The following is a 22647-nucleotide window of genomic DNA, read 5'->3' on the forward strand; positions in this document are numbered from 1 at the left end:
CCCTCTGGATGGCATCCCTTCCCTCCAGCGTATCAGCCGAGCCACACAGCTTGGTGTCATCGGCAAACTTGCTGAGGGTACACTCAATCCCACTGTCCATGTTGCTGATAAAGATGTTGAACAGCATCAGTCCCAACACCAACCCCTGAGGGACACCACTCGTTACTGGTCTCCACTTGGACATTGAGCCATTGACCACAACTCTCTGCATGCGGCCATCCAGCCAGTTCTTTTGCCTTCTCTGAGGCAAGTTACTGTCTCAGAGGACAGTGTGTGCGCTCAGTCTCAAACACAGAGACAGGCATTACCCCTTCTGTCTTTCTAGGGTGTTCCTTTGTCAGTTGCACTCTTTTGGCTTTAAGTTCTAGTGTCTAGAAATGACACTGCTTCCAATCTAAATCAAACAACTCTATCGTTATAGAATGTTATTATACCCTTATATCTGAAGAAATAGCATCTCACACGGAATACCTAGTGCTTATATTTGCCTTGTCTTTATTGTAGCATTAACAGCTGCGTGGCATTGCTTGCTGTCATGGCATGCCCTTGATGTGTCATTATGGACTAAAAGCGATTCAGGTCATTGCAGAGATCACCAAGGCACAAAATCATTTCGCTGACCCAGGAAAAAATCATCTTACAATTTTGGGTACAGTTCTATATCTGGTTAAGTCAGTGACTGGCTATGACTACTGCACCTGTGCAGAGCCGGAGACTGGAAGGGGTTGGTCACCATCCAGCCATCCTCCAGAGTGCTGGGGATGTACAACCTGATGTCATGAACCTGCTTCAGTTACAGCATGATCTGCTTTGTGGAAATCCATTTCCAGCTGTTTACATTGGGCTGAGTTTTGTTTATTACATCTGCCTCTTCTGGTCCCCACATATTAACAGAACAAAGAAATAGTAGTAGTACCATTTGTTAGAAAACTAATTTGCATGTTAACATGGTCACACTCGTTCCATCTCATTCTCCTCCTCTGTGTAATAAGGAGCTTCATAGGATGAGGAGAAATAAAGGTTTACATCACCTAATTTCTCTGACTAGTACACTTGGGGAAATCTGTAGGGGTTGTAGTGTAAGTACACTCCCAATTTGATTTACAGGAATTGTGGGGCCTTATCAAAAGAAGGTGCGTCATGAAGACTACGGTGTCATTGCACTGCATTATGTCTTCTTCGCATCAGCTAATTTCCTTCAGGGAGAGCAGTAACACTGTGTTCAGTCCATTCCCCATGGGCCAGTACCGCCCCTTTTCAGACCTGTGTTGTGCTGTTGATGCTTTGGCCCCTTCGTTTGGGGGATAACTGCTGGAGAATTGGACTAAAGTGTCCTTCATTCAGGGAAAGGACATACTGCTGGCATGACAAAGAGGTGCCCAGGTCTACACTAAAGCCATAAAGTTTTAATGAGGAGGAATTGGGCAGCGTTCACTTTCCTTTCTCCAGTGTCAGGGTGCTGACAGCAAGGCTTCAGGTCCCTTTTCTCCTGGAGGGAGAAGTACTAGCTGAAGACAAGCAGGCTTCAAACCGACAACAAATGTAATATCCTTCACATCAGTTTGGAATAGGGAATGTCCCCTGTTTTTCATTTTAACTTCATGTGAGTTGGGAGGGATGTGAAGAGGACAAATCACGTTATTACTGCTTTTTCTTAGTGTGTGCTGGCTGTGGAATGGAGACTATTACTGTTGCACATTTTCTCCTGCTCTTGTAAAACTGTGGATAGAATAATAAAATACTTTTTCTGTTTTATTTTCTTCCCAAGAAGACATAAAATTGACAAAAAGTATTCTAGGAAAGGGATGTATTTCAGAAAAGAGATGTTTAAATTATTTAAGGCTCATTTTAAAACACTTTGCTTATAGAAAGCTCTGGAGCATAGCACTTAAAAAGCGAAGACCACCAAAGGAAAAGTAGCCTGATTTAAAATAGCAGTAGCTTATTTAAAAAACAATGTGCAGATGTAATTTACTATTTAAAGTTAGTTTCTTCATTGGTCCCTTCAGCTGCAGTTTCCACCTTAAAAAAACCAACCAAACAACAAAACAACAACAAAACAAACAAACAAACAAAACCCCCAAACCACACAAAACCCAACCAACCAAAACCAAAACAAACCAAAAAAACCGCCTGCAGCAGAATCAAATAAAACAAATCAAAGTTGGAATTACTGTGCAGTGATGTTATTTCAGAAAATATGGTGATCACAGGAATCCATTATAACTGCATTTGTGTTTGATACATTTTGTTATTTAGCAGGTGAGAATAGCCCAGTTGTGCAACAGCTAATGGAGATCATTCAACAGCCTTCTCTCCCATACAGAGAGACCCCCTGTCCCACCTCACATACACATTCTCTAAAGTACTTACTACCCTCCTATCCATAACTGCAAGCTTATCAATGGCCTTTGCTATGTGATCCTTAGCTTTGCAATTATCCTCCAGGCAGAACCTAAAATAGCTAGCATCAAGAAATCCAGATATGAATTGAGGTAATTGCCTGAAAGATCTTCCTGAGAAGGTTAGGAAGATGTCAGGTAGCAAAAGCCTGTGCCAAATGCTTTGTATCATCTTTTCATATGCTCAGCTGGGAACCTTGGAACATTGGTACTGACATATGGCCAGTTGCATTTTCCCAAAGTATGGGATAAAAAGAGACTTCGACATGCATGAAAGCTCTAGGAGAAATGAAGGGCTCAGGCAGGGGAATTCCTCTCCGCTTGACCCTAAGAACTGCTTTTTGATCTTGTTGAGTGGAATTCACAGGCCACATCCAGACAGATATATTAGAGGGGATCCAATAAAAAGAAAAAGCCAAGCTGAAGAGCTTGAATTAATACCAGTGAGAACACCAGGAGATACAAAATTGCATCTCAGCCAAGAACTGCAGCAGCGGTGCCCAGTAACTTCACTGGCAGTCACTGCATTTGAGTACAGGGTGATGTCATAAGACCATGGCATGTAACATGGCTTAGCAACGCACCCCAAAGCCTTGCACGCTTCAGGCCAGATGTCCTAAAAAGCCATTTGGCAATGTTCTGAGCAAGCCTGTTGGCCTTTCCTTTGAAGAAGAAATTAAATAGCTGTATTCTTGTCTAATGAAGTTGTAACATTTATGACTGGTTATAGAAAACTCAAGTCAAAGAATAAGTAATTTCTCATAGCAATACAGTTAACTACCTTCTCTGGAGACGAGCACTAAATGCATTTTACTTTCTTGATGCTGCTACACAAGGCAAAATTACAGCTAACTGCTTTAAGTTCCATTTCCATCCTGTATGACTCACAAATATAAAAGCATTGCATAGCATGTACCACAAAGGGTTTCATTGTTTGGTGTTTCTTAGCGAAGTGAGCGCTAAGCATTTATAACTGAAAACTAGCACATTTATAACTGAAAACTAGCATCCAAGCACAGCTGAATATACTTCAAACTGATGGATGAATACTCGTTTGAACATCACAACCCAGATGGTGGAAGAGCTCCTCATGCTGGACAGGGCTCCAGCCTGACTGAGAGCCCTGGAATGAGTAACAGGTATCTACAGATGCCTGGTGCTTCCAGCCACATCAGAGCCTGGAAGCTGTCTGTTGCTGTCTGCTCTGGCGCACACTCAGCCAAAACCACCTCTTTTCAGGTGAAGATCTGCTCTGCAGTAACCACAGTTATATTGATGCTGTTGTAAATTATTGTGATTTTGCCAGAACCTTCCTGGGTCAAAGGAGGGGGTTTTAGATGCATTTTTTTTTTCATGCTAGTGTTCCCTGATGTATAAGGAGCAGAGCAGAGAAAAAGGACATCCTAGCTCTAGTATGGAGCCCCTGTGTTTTAGAAAGTAGCAAGTCTGAGGAGGGATGAAAATCAGTGTGGCAAAAAATCTGAATATGATCTTCCAGGAAGATATTGTAGCTAATGGAGCTAACATAACCCATGAGTTACTTGACAGTAGTGTGTAATAGCAAGATGAAGCTGAGTTACCTATACTGACAGGTATTTTGTAAGGTATTAGTGGCCATGTCTAGTCTGCTGCTTTGGAATAATCTCAAGCATCAGAACAAGAGGGATAACACTAAGCTGTGTAGGTGTGAGCAGTGTGGATGGGACCATGTGGCCTCAGGACTAGAGACTGGTCTCTGGCTTTTTGTGGGCAATATAGGTATAAGCCTGTGGGATCATTGCTACGTTACTGACTCCAGCTCTGGTGTCTCTTTGTGCTTTGCAAAGGATATTATCAGCTTGGAAGAAGTTCAGAGAAGAAAAATCTAAAATTTGGAGTGACAGCTTTTAGCAACAAGACTAAGAAGTTTATTTTGTTTATCAAAGAAAAGGTTGAGAGGTGGATTGATCTTGGCCTCTGTAAGGTATCTACATAATCAAAAGTTATCTTGTAGCAGAGGGCTCTTAGTCTCTCTCACAAAAGCACAAGTGCAGTGGATTGAAGTCAATACTAAACAGATTCAAACCATGAAGCGGACACAGGCTTGACAATAACGAATTACAGGAACAGCTTTGTCAAGGACATGGATGGTTCCCTGTCACTGAACTGTTAAAATTCCAAGCTTCTTTTGAATGATCTCTTTAAGCTTATTCAGAAATTACGAACTCGATGCAGATGTCTTGGAGTGAAATTACTTATCCTGTGTTATCCGGAAGGTCATTCTAGAGCAGGGTCTTCAAAGAAGGGTCCTGTGAACGGTTTTTATGGTCAGGTAGAAACTCTATTACTCTTGTCAGCAGGTCTCTCTGTGGTGCCAGCACCTGTTCCCTGCTGCAAAATGTTTAGGGATTCACAGATTCTAACCAGTTGAAAACCACTTATAAAGATTTGTAATCCAGGTTTGCTGGTTTTCAAATCTGAAAAGGAAATACAACCTTTAACATAAACATAACTGAAATAATATCTCTACTAAAAACACTATAGCTCAGATACTGGGTAACACACAAGACAGCCTAATGATGAATATATTGGATGCATCAAAGGTCTTGTCAGCGAATCAGTCATCTCGCTTATGTTTTCTGGACTAGAGTGCAGAGGCAGGGGAGGGTTTTAGGGTAGTTTTCCTCACAAATCTGCAGTCTGATACTCTGTTTCTGGACAGATAAGTGCTATGCAAACAGTGTGAATGTATTGACATTAGAGAGGAGCTGGTAGGGTGCTCTAGTTTGGTTGCCAGATATTTTCCAGTAAGAAAAATAATGGCAACCTGGGGTTTTTTTGGAGAATGTCTTAAGATCCCCCCTTCCAGTTTGCAGAGCCTCTCATATTGGCAGGAACAAAGCCCGTGGGTTATACAGCTCCAATCTTTTTTTTTTTTCCATTGAAATTCCTTTTGGGTTTAGCCAACTGCACATTTTTTAAAATGTCTTTTTTCTTCCCTGCTGTGACTTGTTTTCCTCAGGGAAAAGAGCTGGTATTGTGCCAACCGAGCAAATGTCTAAACCAGTAGGCAGCACACACGTTGCGTTTGGATGCCAAAGAGCAATTTACTTGTTGATGGAAAGTACAAAGAGAGATTCCCCTTTCCTTTCCCAGCAGCATGTCTCTATATCTACCACATGGTCTGCTCTTGTTGTTCTGGAGCCCCAGGACATAGGCAGAGATAAGGCTGTCTCAGGCAGTCCTGGCTCTTCATCTGCACCACTGCATAGAACAAAAGCCTTCACTTCTGGGAAAAATAAGTGTTGGTCCAGCCTCCCCTAGCCCTCTGACACAAGCATTGGTCCATTGGCTTCCCTAACTGGGATGTAACACCCCCCATGGAGATCCCTCTTCAGTGTCATTATTTTGGTCATTCAAGCTGCAGTAATCCAGTTTTGAGGTAAAAATTCCCTGAAGATGCATTAAGGGACATTTTACTACTATTACATGCAGTAAGAGGGAGGAAGAGTACTCTTTGTTTTAAATTAGGAGTTTGCACTTAGAAAACATGAAGTGAATGACCCACACATTTGAGCATATGAAAGCTAATGGCTAAGTAACACTGTCATTTAAGTACACAATCCTGTCTCACAAAGAGCAGAATGTCAATACACAACAAATTCTAGGTAGGTTTAATTAAAAAAAAAAAAAAAAGGCAGCATTTTTAGTGTACTGGTGTAATAGCAAATCTGGCTCTTCCAATTGCTTTGGCTCCAAAAATTAACTCATTTTCTTCTAGCTTTGCTTCCATTGTAATGAGATAGGTGCGAACTCCACTGAGTGTATTGTAAATCAAATCTAGAGATAAGGATAAGGAGGGAAATTCTACAAATTTTACTGACATCAGTAATCATATTATTAATGCGATAAATAATATGAAAGGTGAGAAAGTGAGCAGGATTTGATCCGTGTTTGAAATTACACTAGTGTTCGAGTTTCCATAAGTAATAGTCTTTTTCATTCGTATATAGATTACAATTCTCTTTAATCTGCATCTCTTTCCGTAGATTACAGTCTTCTGCATATGTATGGCTCCTGTACATCCAAAACACAGTAGTTGGGGAGAATTTATTTAGCAACGTAGCATAGCAGCTTGGATCATGGGAGATTTGCAGTCTGCTTCCATCTTTAACCTTACTTTCCGAAGCACTAGCCATGATGGAATTTATGCAAAGCATACAAAGCAAGTTAATTACAGTTTGATCCTAAGAAAGGTGTGTAACTTGGGCAAAAGGCTTGCAGTCTGCTCTGAAAAGTGTAATCTTCTTTCCTCTAATGTGCTGCCAGCATACGATAATTTCCTTCATTGTTTCCTGTGCTCAGAAATGTTTCTAGATTATCAACAGATGTTTCTGTTCTTTGAAAAAAAATCAAAGCTGCTATGCAGCTTTAGAGGGGAGAGGGATTAACCACCTGCAGACTACAGACTACAGCAAAAATACTTGGCAATTTTTTCCATCATTTGTCAAAGAAAAAACAGTGCTTTGAGTTGCCCTGTGCAGGAACTAGTGGAGTGAAAAAAAAGGAAAAGGAAAAGATGCTGTTTGTTTACATGGATCTAAATCAGCAAAACACGTATAAGTCCTTAAATTCTACTAGTGTAAAAATTTAGGGTATTTAAGTATGCTGCATTTTGCCCTAGCAAAAGGTTTCAAAAAGGCAGAGGTATAATTTGTTTTATCTTTAAGGAGAAACCATCATTATTATGAATACTAATATCATGTAGCAGGAATTTCTCTCTCTGATGATTATTCGGTTGCAAATAATGTCCATGAAAAGTATGTTCCCAGGTGCTGAATAAAGTTTTGATTGATAAGCATTTATGGCTTTACTAAGAGCTTATTAACATGTGTTCCACCAGATAGATTATGAAGGTTCACACGTGTAATATATTTTAGTCTGATGAGAAATTACAAGTTTAAAAAAATAGGGGTTTAAGATATCATAGATAATTTATTTTTTTTTTACTGAACCTACCTGGAATTTTATGGTGTGTATACCTTGGTACAGTTCTCTCCACACTCCCAGCCAGCAGTATATCAAGTGGCTTTTTTTGCCTCTGGAGTACTGAACTCTATGTATTTTGACATCTCTGATGTTCTGAAATGCACATGAGCTTCAAAATGAGAAGCCAGTGGAGATGGGGAAAAGCTTATTGTGCCTGAGCAATCAGGTTATGCATGAATCATCTCACTAATTGTTTAGAATATCTTAATTTTATAACTCATGTCTTTCCTGGGACTTCTGTCATGACTTTTTACTCTTCTTATTTGGGGCCTAGTTCTGCAGTCCCTTCCATTTGGATGGGTTCTGTCAGCCTGGCTTCTAGTGTGCTGTGATGTGTGTCTTCCATTTACAGGGATGATAGGGAGCTTTGATGGCAAATTGCTGGGGATAAACACCTTCTTTCTGTGTGTTTTCTGCTCAATACCTAACATAAAAATTTTATACATAAAGTTGTTAATACATTACTTAGATTTTAATGGGAATATTTAAAGGTCCCTGTCAGTGGTGTGCCATGCCCTGAAAATAAATTTCAACACTGCAATAATAATTAAGCTTCTAGCATTTTATTTGTATATGTAGGTATTCAGCATATAGATATATATATATAGTTCAACTGCATGCATTTAATGGAGCCTCTTTTCCTTCTCTTTAATGTAAAATTAATACAAAAGAGTAAAATGTAAACCCTCTATATTTCAGTCAGCAGGATATTACGTATTTCAGATGTGTAAAGGCTAGTTTGTTGCAAAATGACAGTTCTTGCAGTCATATTCTGAGAGACTTTCATTCTTACATATTCTGATAGCATTAAGGCAAAAGGGAGGAGATGGGTTGTATTTCATGTATTTGAGTTATATTACCAGAAACAGAATAAACAGTTCTTGCATTCTTGTGGAAAAGTTAATTACTCACATGGCACAACATCATTATAATCAAGACAGAGCAATCAGTTCAGATAACAAACCCTGTAATCAAGGTAATGTAATCAACATAAGTAATCATCTCTAACAAGCAATTAAATATCTAAATGCATCAAGCAATAACTAAAATTACAGACTTGAATAATATCAGCTAATTGCATCATTAGAAACTTGTGTAAAAGCCAATGGCAAATCTAAGTTTTTAACTACACGGAACAGCTGTTGCAGGTTTCTTGGGAAGATCTACAGCCTTATCGTGAAAGACACTAGCTTGCAAAACTTGACTGCAGAAAAGCAGTTATATTCCGGTTCCAAGATTTGCCAGAGGTCTGGGGTGTTAAGGCAGGAGTAGGCTTCCTCATTGGAGCCTTGTGTGGCCCCAGCTCCCCTATACAGCCAGAGCAACTGCTTCTGATGACATACTGGTTTGCAGCACAGCAGCACCTGAGCAGACAGAGATGGAGTCACTCAGCAGCTCTGCACACACCTCTTTTCTCCCCAATACCACCTAAGCCTGCATCAGCTAAAGGCACCTGGGCTGCTGAAACTCCATGGGAGTCAGCTCCCATTTCTTCTACTTGTCCCACTGCACTGCATATGCTGGAGAAGGCTGATGGCCATCTCCTCCTGCCTTCATGCCAGGAAAAGTGTGCACAAAAGTCACTGAAAGAAAAAAATACTCTTTGAAAATGATTTAACCACTCCTAATAGAACTACATCCATATGAGAACAGACCTGTCTGTACACGTCATAGAATCATAGAATCAACTAGGTTGGAAAAAACCTTCAAGATCATTGTCTAGCAATGGGGCAGTTCCAGCATCTGGAGGCTTTTCATTTGACTGTGGCAGTACTACCAGCCCACAAATCTCTTCCAAATAAAGGAGAGTGAGACTGAGGCTACCACTACAAAGTATTTTAAATAGAAGAAAAATCAGTGAGGAAATACAAAGTGAGATAAACCCATGTATGTGTGTTTGTTAGCCATGGCAGTATACAGATATTCTAAGTACTTGCTGGTTTGAAAGACCTGAAATTAATATCTACTGCTCTCAAGCATTAAAAGAAGAGGATTCCATAGGATCTAGTCTTTCGAATTAAATAGAAATCTTAAAAAGAGCTCCTGGAAAGCACAGTGTGAAGTGAAGTTGGTTTGTAGCGTTTAAGCCACACCAGCTGCTTTTCCTATTTTCAACGTTGGAGTTGGTTTATTTCAGCATAACAGACAAGACAGGCAGGGTCCCTAGGCTGGAGCCCACCATTTCTGGAAGAAGATTAGCTCTTGAATTCATGCAGGGCAGATGGAGAAGCACAAGAAGGGATAAGTGCTGACTTCAGTCTAGAGTGAAACACTCAGCATTGCTCTCATGGCATGACCTCACCCAAAGCACATAACCAAATACTGTTGGGACTGCCTTCTAAGTATTGTAACAAAACTAGGAAGGTATAATTTGCACCAGGGGATTGCTAATGTGTGGTAGTTATGATATGAGTGTGGCATGGACAGAAACATCCCGTCTGTCTGTCTTACTCTATATCACTTTGAAGGATTTGTTCAGCTGTACTTTTGGGAACCCTTGGTAGGGGCAATACATGCGGGAACTGAATCAACACACACTAGCCAAGTCTGCAGGTTACTTGGTTGTCTTGCAGGTTACTAGGTGAAAACCTAATCCTAGGACTTATGGTTTCTTAATATAGCTTGCTAATGATCAGCTGAATTTTGAAAAAAATGGCAAAAATAGCTCTTTTTTTTTAGCACTCACCCTTCCAAGTCCCATCCAGCATGCTCTATGCACTCCCCCGTCAGTCCCGGACTTTCTGTGTTGTTAGTCAAGGTGATGCTTTCAAGAGGACAAAACACAGAAGCAAAAGTAGGAACCAAACACTAGTATCACAGGGGAGGAAAAATACTGAAATGCAGAAATGGAAATACTTGGAGGCCCACTTGATGAAGTAAAACTAAACTGACATTTGGATTCAAAAGCTTATGATGGGCTTGGTGCAAATGAGATAAAAACTCTTAATAACTCCAGAAAAGACTCTTTTGGTGCATGGCAGGAATTACATAGAATCATAGAATCATTTAGGTTGGAAAAGATCTTTAAGATCATAAATTCTAACTGTAAACTTAAAACTGCCAAGTCCACCAGTAGCGTTCATTTTCTTCTCATAACTGTACTTTCCCAATTTCCTTAATTTCAAATAAAATTTAGATTATATTTTTTCAACAATTCATGCCTTTCAGGCATCTCTCCACAGTATTCAGGACTTTATTTTCCAGTATCTGGACTTCCTTTCAAGTTTTGTAGCAACCACAGCATTCCAAATTGCTGACAGCCAAATGCTTACGGCCAGTTTCTTATGTGTTCTGAGTTTCCTAGTGAGTGAGAGAGACAGAGATGCAGTGGCTGGTTCAAGCAACAGTCCCTTCAGCATCCCTGGCACAGATGAGAAGAGCACATCTGCTCAACCCAGTGCAAGTAAAGGCAAGGATCTGGTGCCTGGCACTCCCGTAAGAGCAGTCCCTGATGCTAAAGGATGAGAAGAGAAGCCCACCAAGCCCCATGGTGGTGATGGGCAGCCCCAGGGCACTAGCCTGTCCAAGGAGGCACCTTCTTCTGTGGGAGCCATCCTGCCCAGAGGTTCCTGCAGTTGAGAATGACCCCTCTCTTCCCAACTCTTCATTAGGGACTGGACTCTTCATTACAGACTCTAGTGGTAGGACAAGGAGTAATGGGTTTAAACTTAAACACGGGAACTTTAGGTTAGATATAAGGAAGAAGTTCTTCACAGTGAGGGTGGTGAGGCACTGGAATAGGTTGCCCAAGGAAGTTGTGAATGCTCCAACCCTGGAAGTTTTTAAGGCCAGGCTGGACAGAGCCTTGGGCGACATAGTTTAGTGTGTGGTGTCCCTGCTCATGGCAGGGGGGTTGGAACTAGGTGATCTTAAGGTCCTTTCCAACCCTAACTATTCTGTGATTCTATGATTCTATAACTGCTCTCTGAAATGCAAAAGTTATGAAAATAATGCCATTACTTACAGAAATGAATTTCAGTGAGGCAAATGAGCAGTAGTATTTTAAAAACGATCAGTAAAATGTGTGTAAAGACATTTAACATCTTGTGAATAATGGGTAAGGCCTCCTGGTCTGCCGGGAGGTTAAAAGTTCTTTATCAAGCAGAAGAGGAGATACAGGTCTGTAAGAAACTGGCCAGTTTAAATTGGGTATTGTAATTAGTTTAGTTTCTCTTCCATCAGTCGATGTGGGTTCAGTATTTGGAAATCTGGAATTGGATACCTCAGGGGGTATTATTGCTGTTCTTTTCTCAAAATAGTGACATGATGCGAGATAAATTGTTATCTGCAATCCTCTTCTGCTCCACAAATTGAAATCTGAAAACTGAATTGCACGTTTAGCTGCCAATGAGTGAAAGCCCAAAACAACTGTCAAAAAACCCCACCAGTGTTTGTGATTCCAAAAGGTGTTTTTTGTGGGAGAGGCAAGGCTGGGGAGCAAGTATGATGTTTCATTTCTTAAAGCTGATATCCCCTCACTGCAGTATTGAGGATACTGACCTGTACCTTAGGCTCAGATGTTCCTTAATACCTGTCTTGTTGCAGCCAATATGGAAGGAAACTTTTAATAAAATTTTGAAAATCCACTTTTTTTTTTATTTTATTTTGTTTTTGAGGGAAATAACAAAGATATTTGTTTAATCACTTCTGTGAATCCCTGGCATCTCCTAGGTTTTCCTCAGGTGAGGCCATCTCATTGAGAATGTTGTTGAAAAAGGCTGGGAAACAGCTCTTGGTCAGAGAGACAGGAATGACAAAAGATCTGTAGCATTTTTTCTCATTACTGGGTGGGATGTGATCAGCTTTAGCTCAGGACCCCAGACAGTGATCCAGTCTGCTTGCTTTCCCAGGCTCCTAATATGTTGGCACCTTCTTTCATGAGATGCTTCTGTCTCTGGTCTGAAAGCTCTTGGGTCTGTATTCTCCCATGTGCCATGTGATCTCAGAAGGTCAGTGTGAAGCAGGCACAGATACCTGTGCTCCATCTAGCCCTCCAGAAAAGCATGAAAGCTAGTTGCTAATAATATGTCTCTTCATGTTTGCATGCCTGCTTTCAGAAAGTTACCAGAAGGCCTGATCTTGAAGGGAGTGATAGTCTCTAGAGCACCCAACTGTTGGCAAAAGGCTGAGCTGGCACTGAAGGGTTATGTTTTAGTTTAATTTTAGGATTAAACTTGAAAAATATTGGCAGATCAATCTCCTATTGATTGCCAGCTATGCTGTAGATGAAAGGGACCTACAAATGTGTTGTAGGAAGAAAACAAAAAATGAGAAACTTCAAGTTAAAGAGACACTAAAAAATTAGTCCGGTTTTGGACTCTTCAATTTTATCTATATTCCTCATGTGCCCAGGACTGTTCTGTGGTCCCCAGGCCAACTGGCATGGTGAAGTCCATGTCCTTACTCTTAAAGTCTCTTAGAGTCACAGGCAGTATGGCAGCATCCACATTACTAACTGGGAATGGTTCCTGGCCCACGCTAAATTCTAAGCCATGCCCAGAAATTATTTTGGAAGAGTGATAGTTCACCCTGGCCAAATCCATCACAGGCACAGTTTAAGCATTTAATGGGTTAGATGATCAAGTTTCAGGCCTGGGAACATTCCCTGGCACTGATTAATCTACAATTCTATCAGTGCAGTCATGGAAGCTAAGACTAAATAAATGCTGTAATTGGAAAAAAACAGCCCTCACTGTATAATTATTTCAGTAAATTATTAGCCATGTTTTGTGTTTGTAAGGCATAGCAGAAATTTCAGTCAATACAGTTTATGCTATATCTCAGTTTTCAGAAAGTGGACTTAACACATAAGGAAGATGGAATTTTCCCTCTGTTATCCAAAATATATGTGTTCTCCAAGGAAACAAAAACTGGAATAGAAAAATCTACTTTCCATACCTCAGTTAAGAGCCATACAACCTCCTCCCCACAGGCATTGTATCAAATCCACCAAAGATACTATTCAAAGAATAGTTTTACACAAATGATGTATTGCTATGCTCCCACCATCAAAGAGAATGTGGGGTTTTTATTGTATGCTCTTAAAAGAAAGCAACCAACCAAACCAAAACTCCTTGTATTTGGACCAAATCTTCTCTTCCTTGGCATAAAGCCTTCCCTCTTTGCCGCCTGTTCATCACTCCCAGGTTCTAATATATAGGCAAGGAAAACATCGAAATAAAAACTGTGTGAGAACAGGGAGGACTACAGTTTGCTCTGTTGGGTTCAAGGCTGAGCCATTCTGGTTTGCCTGAAATTAAAGGGAATTACTGGGTGTCCAGATTTCTTTTTGACACCTCTGAAAAATTTCTAAACTTAAACTGATGGGCAATATGCCCATTATTCACAAGTGGTCTCATACATAAATAGGTAAGAAATCATTTTTTCTAGTGCTGAGAAGGATTGAATAAAACTCATCCATTTTTCCTTTACATCATTAAAAAAACACAAGCATGCAACTACTTTTTTATACAGAATTCTTCCTCTTTTTACCAGCCTACTGGTGTTTGTCCTCTTCATATACCAGCAGAGCTCTAATCAACAGATCTTTACCACTGGGCTGCTTCCAGTTAAAGAGAGTTTCTTAAAGAAGCAGAGAAGAGGAATGCACCTTTTTAAAGCAACTCTTAATAGAAGAAATATACATACTTACATATATGGCGTTAAAATTAGCTCTGTCTCTACCAGTATTGCTATAACCTGTAGAACCAAGTAGAATCAAGGAAAGGTAGGTATCCTATATTCATACACAGTCTGCAGTGAGCAGTGTGAAAATATAAAGTATTTTATGAACAGTCTGTCAGGAATACTTTTATAGCTTTGAAGTATGTCTAATTTGCCTTTTGTTATTAGAGAGGCCTATAAAATCCAATGGGCATTAATGCAGTATGACATTCTGTTGGATAATTTTAAAACACTTTTTAGTGGCTCTCTGGTACTTTATTCATATAAACACCTTAGTAGACAGACAGACCACAGCACCTCTGTGGCATTAAAACCTAATTCAAATGGAAGCTTTTATGAAGGCAACCTTTCGGCATCCCCAGTGTACTTCTACGTAAAAGCTGCATGCTTTAGGTTTTGATTTCTGTGGGTGTCTGGATAAAGTTGATGTTATGTAATTTTTGTTATTTTTACACACTCAATCATCATTCATTTATTTGCTTTGGGGTCACTAGACTGCACATAAAGACAAATTTAGAAGAACAGACTGAACACAGAAATTTGGCTTTACTAGTGCAGCAGGCTTGCTTTTCAAGATTAGGGTTATGAAGGAAAGTACCAAACCAATAAAAGGACTAATTTCTTTTTTAAGAAGAAGGAGATGTAAAGGGTAGGAAAGCTGTGTGAGCCAAGAGATCAGGGCCAAAGTAAGGGTCTTCCTGTACTTGATGGAGGCAGATTAGACAGCTCTCTCGCTGACTTTAACAAGCAGTCTCTGAGGGGAAGATCTTCGCATTTCAGTCCACCTCACTGTCCATTTATTTAGCCTGTACATCAGCTTGTCTGAAAGAATATTATGAGAAACTGCCAAAGGCCTTTCCAAAGTGAAGATAAACAACATCCGGAAACAGGTGAGTGAGAAGCTCCACTCATCCTCCAAGCCAGTCACAGCCTTGTAGAAGGCTAACATGACTCCCACTTTGTAAATCCATGTTGACTACACCCAGTCACTTTGTATCCTTGAGATGTTTGGAAGTGGTTTCCAAGATTTTTTGCTCCGTCACCTTACCACCAGTGTGTAGTCCCCTGGATTCTTTTTCTTGCCATTCTTGAAGATGGAAGTGACTTTTATTTTCTTCAAGTCCTCAGAAATCTTCCCTGAACACCATGACTTTTCAAAGATAACTGAGAACAGCTTTGCATTAACATCATTGAGCCTCCTCACTACTCGTGGATGCATCCCATCAGGTCCCAGAGCCTTCTCTATCTCCAGTCTGTTCAAATGTTCCCTAACCCAATCCTTCTCCAGCAAAGGTAAGTCTATCTTGCCCCAGATTTTCCCACTGGTCTCCACTGAAGACCAAGGCAAAGAAGGCATTGAGTACCTTGGCCTTTACCATGTCTTTTGGTAGCAGATTGCCTGCGTTATTCAGTAGTGTGCCCATATTTTTTCTAATCTCTCTTTTGCTGCTAGTACACCCAGGAAGGCCCTTTTTGCCCTCTGCAGCCATTTCTGAATTGAATTCCATGTGGGCTTTTTCTTTCCTAACCCCATCCCTGCATGCTCATATAAGCTCTCTATTTTCTTCCCTGGTGACTTGCCCCTGGTTGCACTTCTTGTAGACTTCCTTTTTATGTCTGGGTTATATCAGAAACAAATTGTTCATCGGTGCAGGCGACGCATTTGCTGCATTTGCAAATGCATCTACATTTGCTCAATTTCCTGTTAGCTGGGGTGAACTGTTCTCAAGTTTGGAGGAGGTAATCCTTGAATATTAACCAGTTCTTATGGACCTTGCTGCTTTTCAGGACTATCCCATGGGATTCTTCCCAGCAGATCACTGAATAGGCCAAAGTCTCCTTTCCTGAAGTCCAGGGTTGGAATTCTGCTTTCTTCCCTGCTCCCTCCTCTCCAGATTCTGAACTCCACCACATCATTTTCAGGGTCAAGGCTGCCCTTGAAACATCCCTGAGCAATCCTTCCTGATTGTACATAGAGGTCCAGCGGAGCTCCTCTTCTTATCAGCTCCTTGATTACCCATGTTAGGAAGTGGTTGTTAATGCACTGCAGAACCCTTCTGGATTACTTGTGTCTTGCTGTGTTGTCCCTCCAGCAGGGACATTGTGCTTCACCGGGATACTGGGGTAAAGTCCTTTACTACTTTTTAGTAGTTAAAGTACTCTGCATGAGCAGAGCCTCAGCTACTTTTTTACAATAGGGCAGTCTATAGCAGATACCCACCACAATGTTGCCCATCTTGGTCTGGCCTCTAATACTGACAGAGAAGCTCTCAGCTGGCTTCTCATCTGTCCATAAGCAGATCCCCATATATTCTCGGTGCTTTCTTTCATAAAGAACGACTCTTCTTTCTGCCATACTACATGTCCTTCCTAAAAAGCCTGTGTCCATCCATAGAGGCACTCCAGTACTGTGAGTCCACAGAGCACCCCAGTCCACAGAACACCCCAGTCCACAGAACCTCAAACTGACTCTTCTCCATGCTGTGTGTGCTAGTGTACAGATGCTTCAAAGAGTGCTAAGCATCCTAGAAAAGGGATGAGAGCTTTCCTTGTGCTGTCTTATTGGTGCTTCCTTATTCATGTGCATACACTTGAAGTGGGCTCTATGTAGCCTGTTACGTTGATTATGAGATTTCTTTTGTCCACATCACCATGTTCACTTCACTTGTCTCATTAGTCAGCTACTTCCTCACTTTAATATTGTTCCTCATCTCCCCCCTTGTTCCTAAGTTAAAGCTCCTGTCACCAACTGAGTAGACTGAAGGCAAAAATGCTTTTCCCCTGATTAGTCAGGTGGATCCCATGTCTTCCAAGTCCTTGTTCACAAAAGATACTGCCATAAAAGCCAAATTCTTGTTGCTGACACGAGATGCATAGCCAGTTCTTAATCTGCTAGATCTGCCCAGGCCTCCTCAAGCCATTTCTCCTCAACAGAAGGATTGAGAACACCACTTGAGCTCCATGCACTTGAGCATTGCCCCCTTCCAGGATCCTCTAGTATCAAACTGAAACTTATTGTTGTGAATAAAATGGACAGAAGTTTTTGATGGATTTGCTACTCATGGCAGAAAAAACCATTTCTACTCCTTACTCCCCTTCTCTCTCATTTCATCCCCATACAACAGATGAAATCAGGGTTGGAATATGATGCTCTGTGAAAGAAGGGCAGCACAACCTTTAACTGATACCATGCTCACTGGGCCAGCAGAGGAACTACAATCCTGTTAGTCCTCCCAACCAGATCTGTCCCTGGAAATTGTGGCTAAAGGCTAATGCCTTCCCAGGCCTATGGAAGAATGTCATCTTAGTTCAGGACATGGCATGCTGTTTGTGTAGTAGTTACTTTTCCTCTAGAGAAAAAGTTACTGAAACCTTTTTACACTTGTGTAATATAAATAAGTATTTTTGGAAGCAGGGTGCTCACCTTTCCCTGACCCTTGGGAGTTGGTGTCCAGACTTGCTTGGGTTTGCCAGAGTAATCAGAAAGGCAAACAAACTGATGGATGAGCTTTGTTCATTGACTTATCTGCTTTCCTGCCTAGCTCTGCATTTTAACTGATTATGTATTTTGGGTCAGCAGATTTATACAGTTCGCACTTCATTATCCAACAAGCATAGAATACTCGGAAGTGATCTTAAGCATTGCAGATCTTTCTGCAGTTTCTGGGTTATTCCTGGATGGGTCATAAAGCTTTAAAATGCAGTGAAAGTTAATCAGCACAGATTTCTCCTAACAACTTAAATAATCATTTGCTTGTAAGTAAGTTAGCATGGAAAGAGGGGATGGCAAATAGTGGGTTTCCATCTTCTCTCTTGGAAGTGGTCTGACTGACAATATATAGAGGAGCACTTGAGTGCTTTTGAAAGCACAAATCAGGACTAGGTAAGTGATGGAAAGTTGAAAAAAACCTCTTTTTTTGCCAACATAAGTGATTCCCACACCTTGCTTTGGGGTAGACATCTGATCACAGAGGACTCTTCAGTTGTCAAATCCTCCCTAGGCAAATATGGTCTAGTTCTGAAATAGACTAAGATATGCACACTCTAGCCTTCAAAGTGGCCATTCGCCAAGGTCAGAAACACACATCTTCCATCTGGCCAACGAGATTTCATTGTGTTCTTCTTTTATATCAGCTTGTGAGAACTGTTACATGCAAAATATGAAATATGAGCAGTGAATGCATCTTTTGCAATAAGCGTAAATGGAAAATAAGGCAAAAACTTTCCTTTTATGCCTTCATTTCTTCATTATCCTTTGTTTTACTTTGGGGAGTTGCATTGTGTGTAGTGAGCGGAATGCTTTAAAGAATTGGCTATTTTACTTTGTTTTCACTATGGGCATTGTTGAAATCCTTTAAAAATGAAGTCCCCAAGTAAGACAAAGTAATTTTTTGCACTAGGTAAGAAACCGTACCAGGAAAAAGAGCAACTGGACCATTCTCATAGAGCAGTACTATGTAACATCAAGCAAGGAAGTGATTAAATGCCAGGGGTGATGTCTTCTTAAAAGAGGTGACTAATACAGAGAAAAATAAATGGTACTCACATGCAGAGTGAAGAAGGAAACCCTGAGGAGAGCCATTCTGGAAAGAAAGCCAGCATGGAGGTGTGTGAGCCGCTTACCCAAATGTGTACATTGGCGTCAGCTCCACAGAGCTGTAAGCATCTGGCATGGAGACATGGGACATGGTGCCTTCACGCTTCCTGCAGACTGAGTATGTTTTTGGCTATTTTTCTCTTTACAGGAACCCAGACCTTTGTATAACAAAAGGTGCCAGTTTTATTCAAGTGGAATAGGATTCCTGTATGATGCCTACCAGACAGAGGTAAACAAACTCATCACATGTTCATTTCTGCTGTACTTCGAGGGGAGGAGGGGGGCAGGTGTTTGAGAGTATGTCTGTGCATTTAGGTCAAGGGTTGATAGAAACCCTACTGTTTTTTCTCTCACAAGTGACTCCCCACTTGTCCAAGCCTCTGATGACTGCAGATCATTACAATCAGTGAGGTTTTGAGTCATCGTCAGTGTTTCTATCCAGTACATTACTCTGGGACTGGAATGATTCCTAGTCCATCTATACTGTATGATAGCTGTCTGGAATGTATCTGTCACATTGGCATCTTTCTCTAAGGATGTTTTTGTAGACTTCAAGTAGAATAGGAAATATCTAAATTAATTCATTTGCACTGTCCAGAAGACTTCAAATCTTTTCTGTATTTATCCAGCACAGGCCAAGAATGTTGGCGGTTTGAATGCAGCTTTTTTATTATCTCAATGACATTAACATGGTCAGAAAAGCGCCCATAACCAAATGGCTAGCCTCCGGAGACGTCCAGATTTAGTTTCTTTTCCTATATTTCATTTTATTATTGTGGTAAATTGGTGGAAGTGAAAAGAATATCAAGCAGGGCAGGACTGAGAACAGCTAAACAGTGGTATAACTTACAAGAAGCCAGATGTCCTTTATCACCATTCCTCCCATGGCTAAGGAAAAGTGTGCGGGGAATGTTACTGCTAATAATTCTAGACAGCTTAGCAAAGTATATTACCAGGTTAAGAAGCTAATACTCCTTAAATCTTGCTGCTATGGCACCCCATTGTTGATTCCAGCAAGTGCATGACAAAAATATTTCATTGACCTCCTTACCTATCCAGACAAACTTATGATGTGTGACAACACCCTTTCCTGTAATCTCTTCTAAAACATGCCTGCACACTCAGATACAGACATGGCCTGAGAAATGCTTTGGATTCCTGTAATAATCGTGTAGCTGGCATCACACTGAACACAAACGGCTCCCTGCAGGTGACCACAGCCTCGGGGTTCTAGAGTCAGCATGTGCTAATTCAGAATTAATGATCTATGGCATTTGAACTTGGATTTTGCTTTTCCAAAGTTAGCCAGCTAGTGAGCAGGGGACATGCTGTGCATGCCAGGCAAACTCCTAAATAGGAAGGCAGATTGTTTACTGAGTGCAGGTTTCCTTTTGGTTGCCATCTCTAGCCTGTGAGTGGCCTCCAGTTCATGTAGTTTGCCTATTTTGCTTCTTCAGTTTCCTTAGTGCAGAAAGATTTTGATTTTCTAGCAATCACCATGAGGTAAGAACATCTCTTCAGTTGGTGCTGAGAGGATAGACAGGCACGAACAGCCAGAATATGAAAAAGCTAAGTGCCTGGTCACTCAAATGAAATAGTAGGTCTTGACATGCACAATACCCACAAATGGCCTGTTTCCATCACCCTTGCGCATGCCACACAGTAGTTTGTTTATTTTGGTTTACACACTGTTCTCCTAAAAAGGAGTGTCTTGTTCTTTGCATGTTTTAAAAATGCAGTGATAAAAATAGACAACTACAGTAACTTCCTTGGCCAGTAAAAGAATATGTCTTGTAATCCAGAAGCAAGCAAAAACCATGTATAAGGTCTTGCCATTCTCCGTCTTTTGTACTTGTAGCCTTCTATAGCATAAAGGGGCAAATTGGCCTTATTAATGCTTGGAGAGGGAAAACTACTTTGATTTCCTATTAGAAGTGGTCCTCAAAGACATGCATCAGAATAAACAACCTTTTCAGCAGCCCACTCCATCTTATGAAGCCCTCTAGTGTCAATCATGCATATGTAACGGGAAAAGGGTATTTTAATTATGCAGGTCCTAGGCCAATTTGACTACATACAGGAGGTCAAAACCAAAGTCTTAAGTTCCCCTCAATCCAGAACCACCAGGGCATTCCAACAAAATAGCTGTTGCATCGGTACACTCTGCTTCAGGATTAGTTTTCAAACTGCTTTGAGAAGGAGCCAGGTGTGACACTTCAGTCACTTCTGAGTAAGCCTACCCGGTAACACGCTCCTCTTCTGCAGTAAATTGCAGCTCAGGCTGAGGATGGCTGCAGCTGAATGTGACTTCAGGCTGACAAGCCCTTATGTGAAATCCCAGGAAGTTCAGACACGACAGAACAAGGCTGATGAAACAAGGTCCTATCTCAGGGTGAGATATTCTTGTGACAAGTGCAATGGGACTGTACCAAGCCGTAAGCTTCACTTCCAGATTGCAACCTAGCCTGACACCATCCTTTTATAACCTAACTTCCATTTTAGGTTAGATGAGCTCATTTGTATGAGACGCTGACCACAGGTACAGCCTTGCCGTGGGCAGCAAAGCAATCCCAAGGCATCATTTTGACTTTAGCTTTGTCACCCAACTTGCACTGCTCAAGCAAATTCTGCTAAGGACAAGTGTGGCAAGTCTAAGACCAGCTACAAGATGAACTTCTGTGGTGCTGAGTTGTGTGCATTTAAGGCTTTTCTTTTGTTGGGAACAAACATATGAGGAGTGCAGACTCATCAACAGCAGCAGTTTTCACACTAAAAAGGATACACAGATCCAGAACTCGGGAGCTGGGAAACATCTGGTTTAACATCTCCTGTGGAGACAGTCCCACAGAGTAACATGTTCATGGCTAAGCAGAACTGTCTGAGAGAAGCTTTTCAAAAGCAGGCATGTACTCGTAAACATGCTCCTTTTACTTTTTCATTACAGAGAATTTTCCATTCAATAATACACTTTATTTGCATTTTGTGAACAAAATACTTCTCAGTGGTTACAGTCCATTTTTTCTATCAAAATAAAAACTATAGAAAGAATGTCTTTTCTGACCTGCTAGCTTTTAAAACCTGGCAGTTTTCCAGGACTTCAAAATCAATGTACTAAAAATCTCATGGAAAAAAGGCTTACATATAAAGTATTTCAACTGGTCTGTGGTGCAAAACAAAATTGATTAATGCTTACCACACTTAAGGAGTCATTAAAATGATTTATTGTCTGGATGGAGAGTGGGTTATCTGTGCCTACGTTTTTTGTTCTAACATCTGTCCAACCCTGCAATTGCTGCTCACACAAGTTAACCTTTTCGGTTTTCTATTCAAGAGCCTACAGTAAATGGTACTTATTTGCTGAGGTGCTTGGATCTTTTCTGAGCAGTTTTGTTTGTAGATTTGGAGACTGTTCTTCTTGTTGTTCCTAATTGTTTTCGTCTTCAGGAGGGCGTTGCTGAAAGGACAGACAGAGCTCTGATCTACTGGGAGCTGTTCAGATAAATGGGCCATTTCTTTGCCCATTTCCCCACTATGATGGAGTGGCACTCTTGCCCACTTCAGTGGCTTGCTGTGGTGTACCTCTCAAGACCCATGGTCCCTGTGTCACAGCCATAGGGATCTGTATCTCACAGCTCTGGGGCTCAGCAAAACAGCACCAGGCAGTGCAGCAAAGGGCTTTGCAAACTCTGGCAGCCCTGGCTGCATATTGTTTCTGGACCCTCTGGGCTCCATAGTGCAAATGCCTGGGCTGATGTCCCAAATGAAACTCCTGGGTGCTCAGGGAGGTCCTTCTGCCCTGCAGTCATGGATTTTGGAATCTAAGGATCTTCCTGCACTGGAGCTGCTGCACTCCTGATACTGCAGTAGCTGCTGCTTTGTGGTCGGTAGCTTGATTCACATAATACTGTAACACCGAGCATAAAAGTCAGTCTCTTC

The 22647-nt window shown here is 41.1% G+C and overlaps 1 protein-coding gene across 1 annotated transcript in view; it reads left to right on the top strand.

The window, feature by feature from the left end:
• Positions 1-22647, top strand: part of TMEM255B (transmembrane protein 255B) — a gene marked incomplete at its 5' end in the record, with an annotated part of 59323 nt that overhangs the window by 23911 nt on the left and 12765 nt on the right. The window contains one exon of the mRNA XM_010024833.1: positions 18860-18940. Coding sequence (XP_010023135.1) covers positions 18860-18940 — 81 coding nt within the window. The remainder of the gene's footprint in view (positions 1-18859; positions 18941-22647) is intronic.

This window comes from Nestor notabilis, unplaced genomic scaffold (assembly GCF_000696875.1).
Source record: "Nestor notabilis isolate BGI_N333 unplaced genomic scaffold, ASM69687v1 scaffold8432, whole genome shotgun sequence".
Taxonomy (NCBI): domain Eukaryota; kingdom Metazoa; phylum Chordata; class Aves; order Psittaciformes; family Psittacidae; genus Nestor; species Nestor notabilis.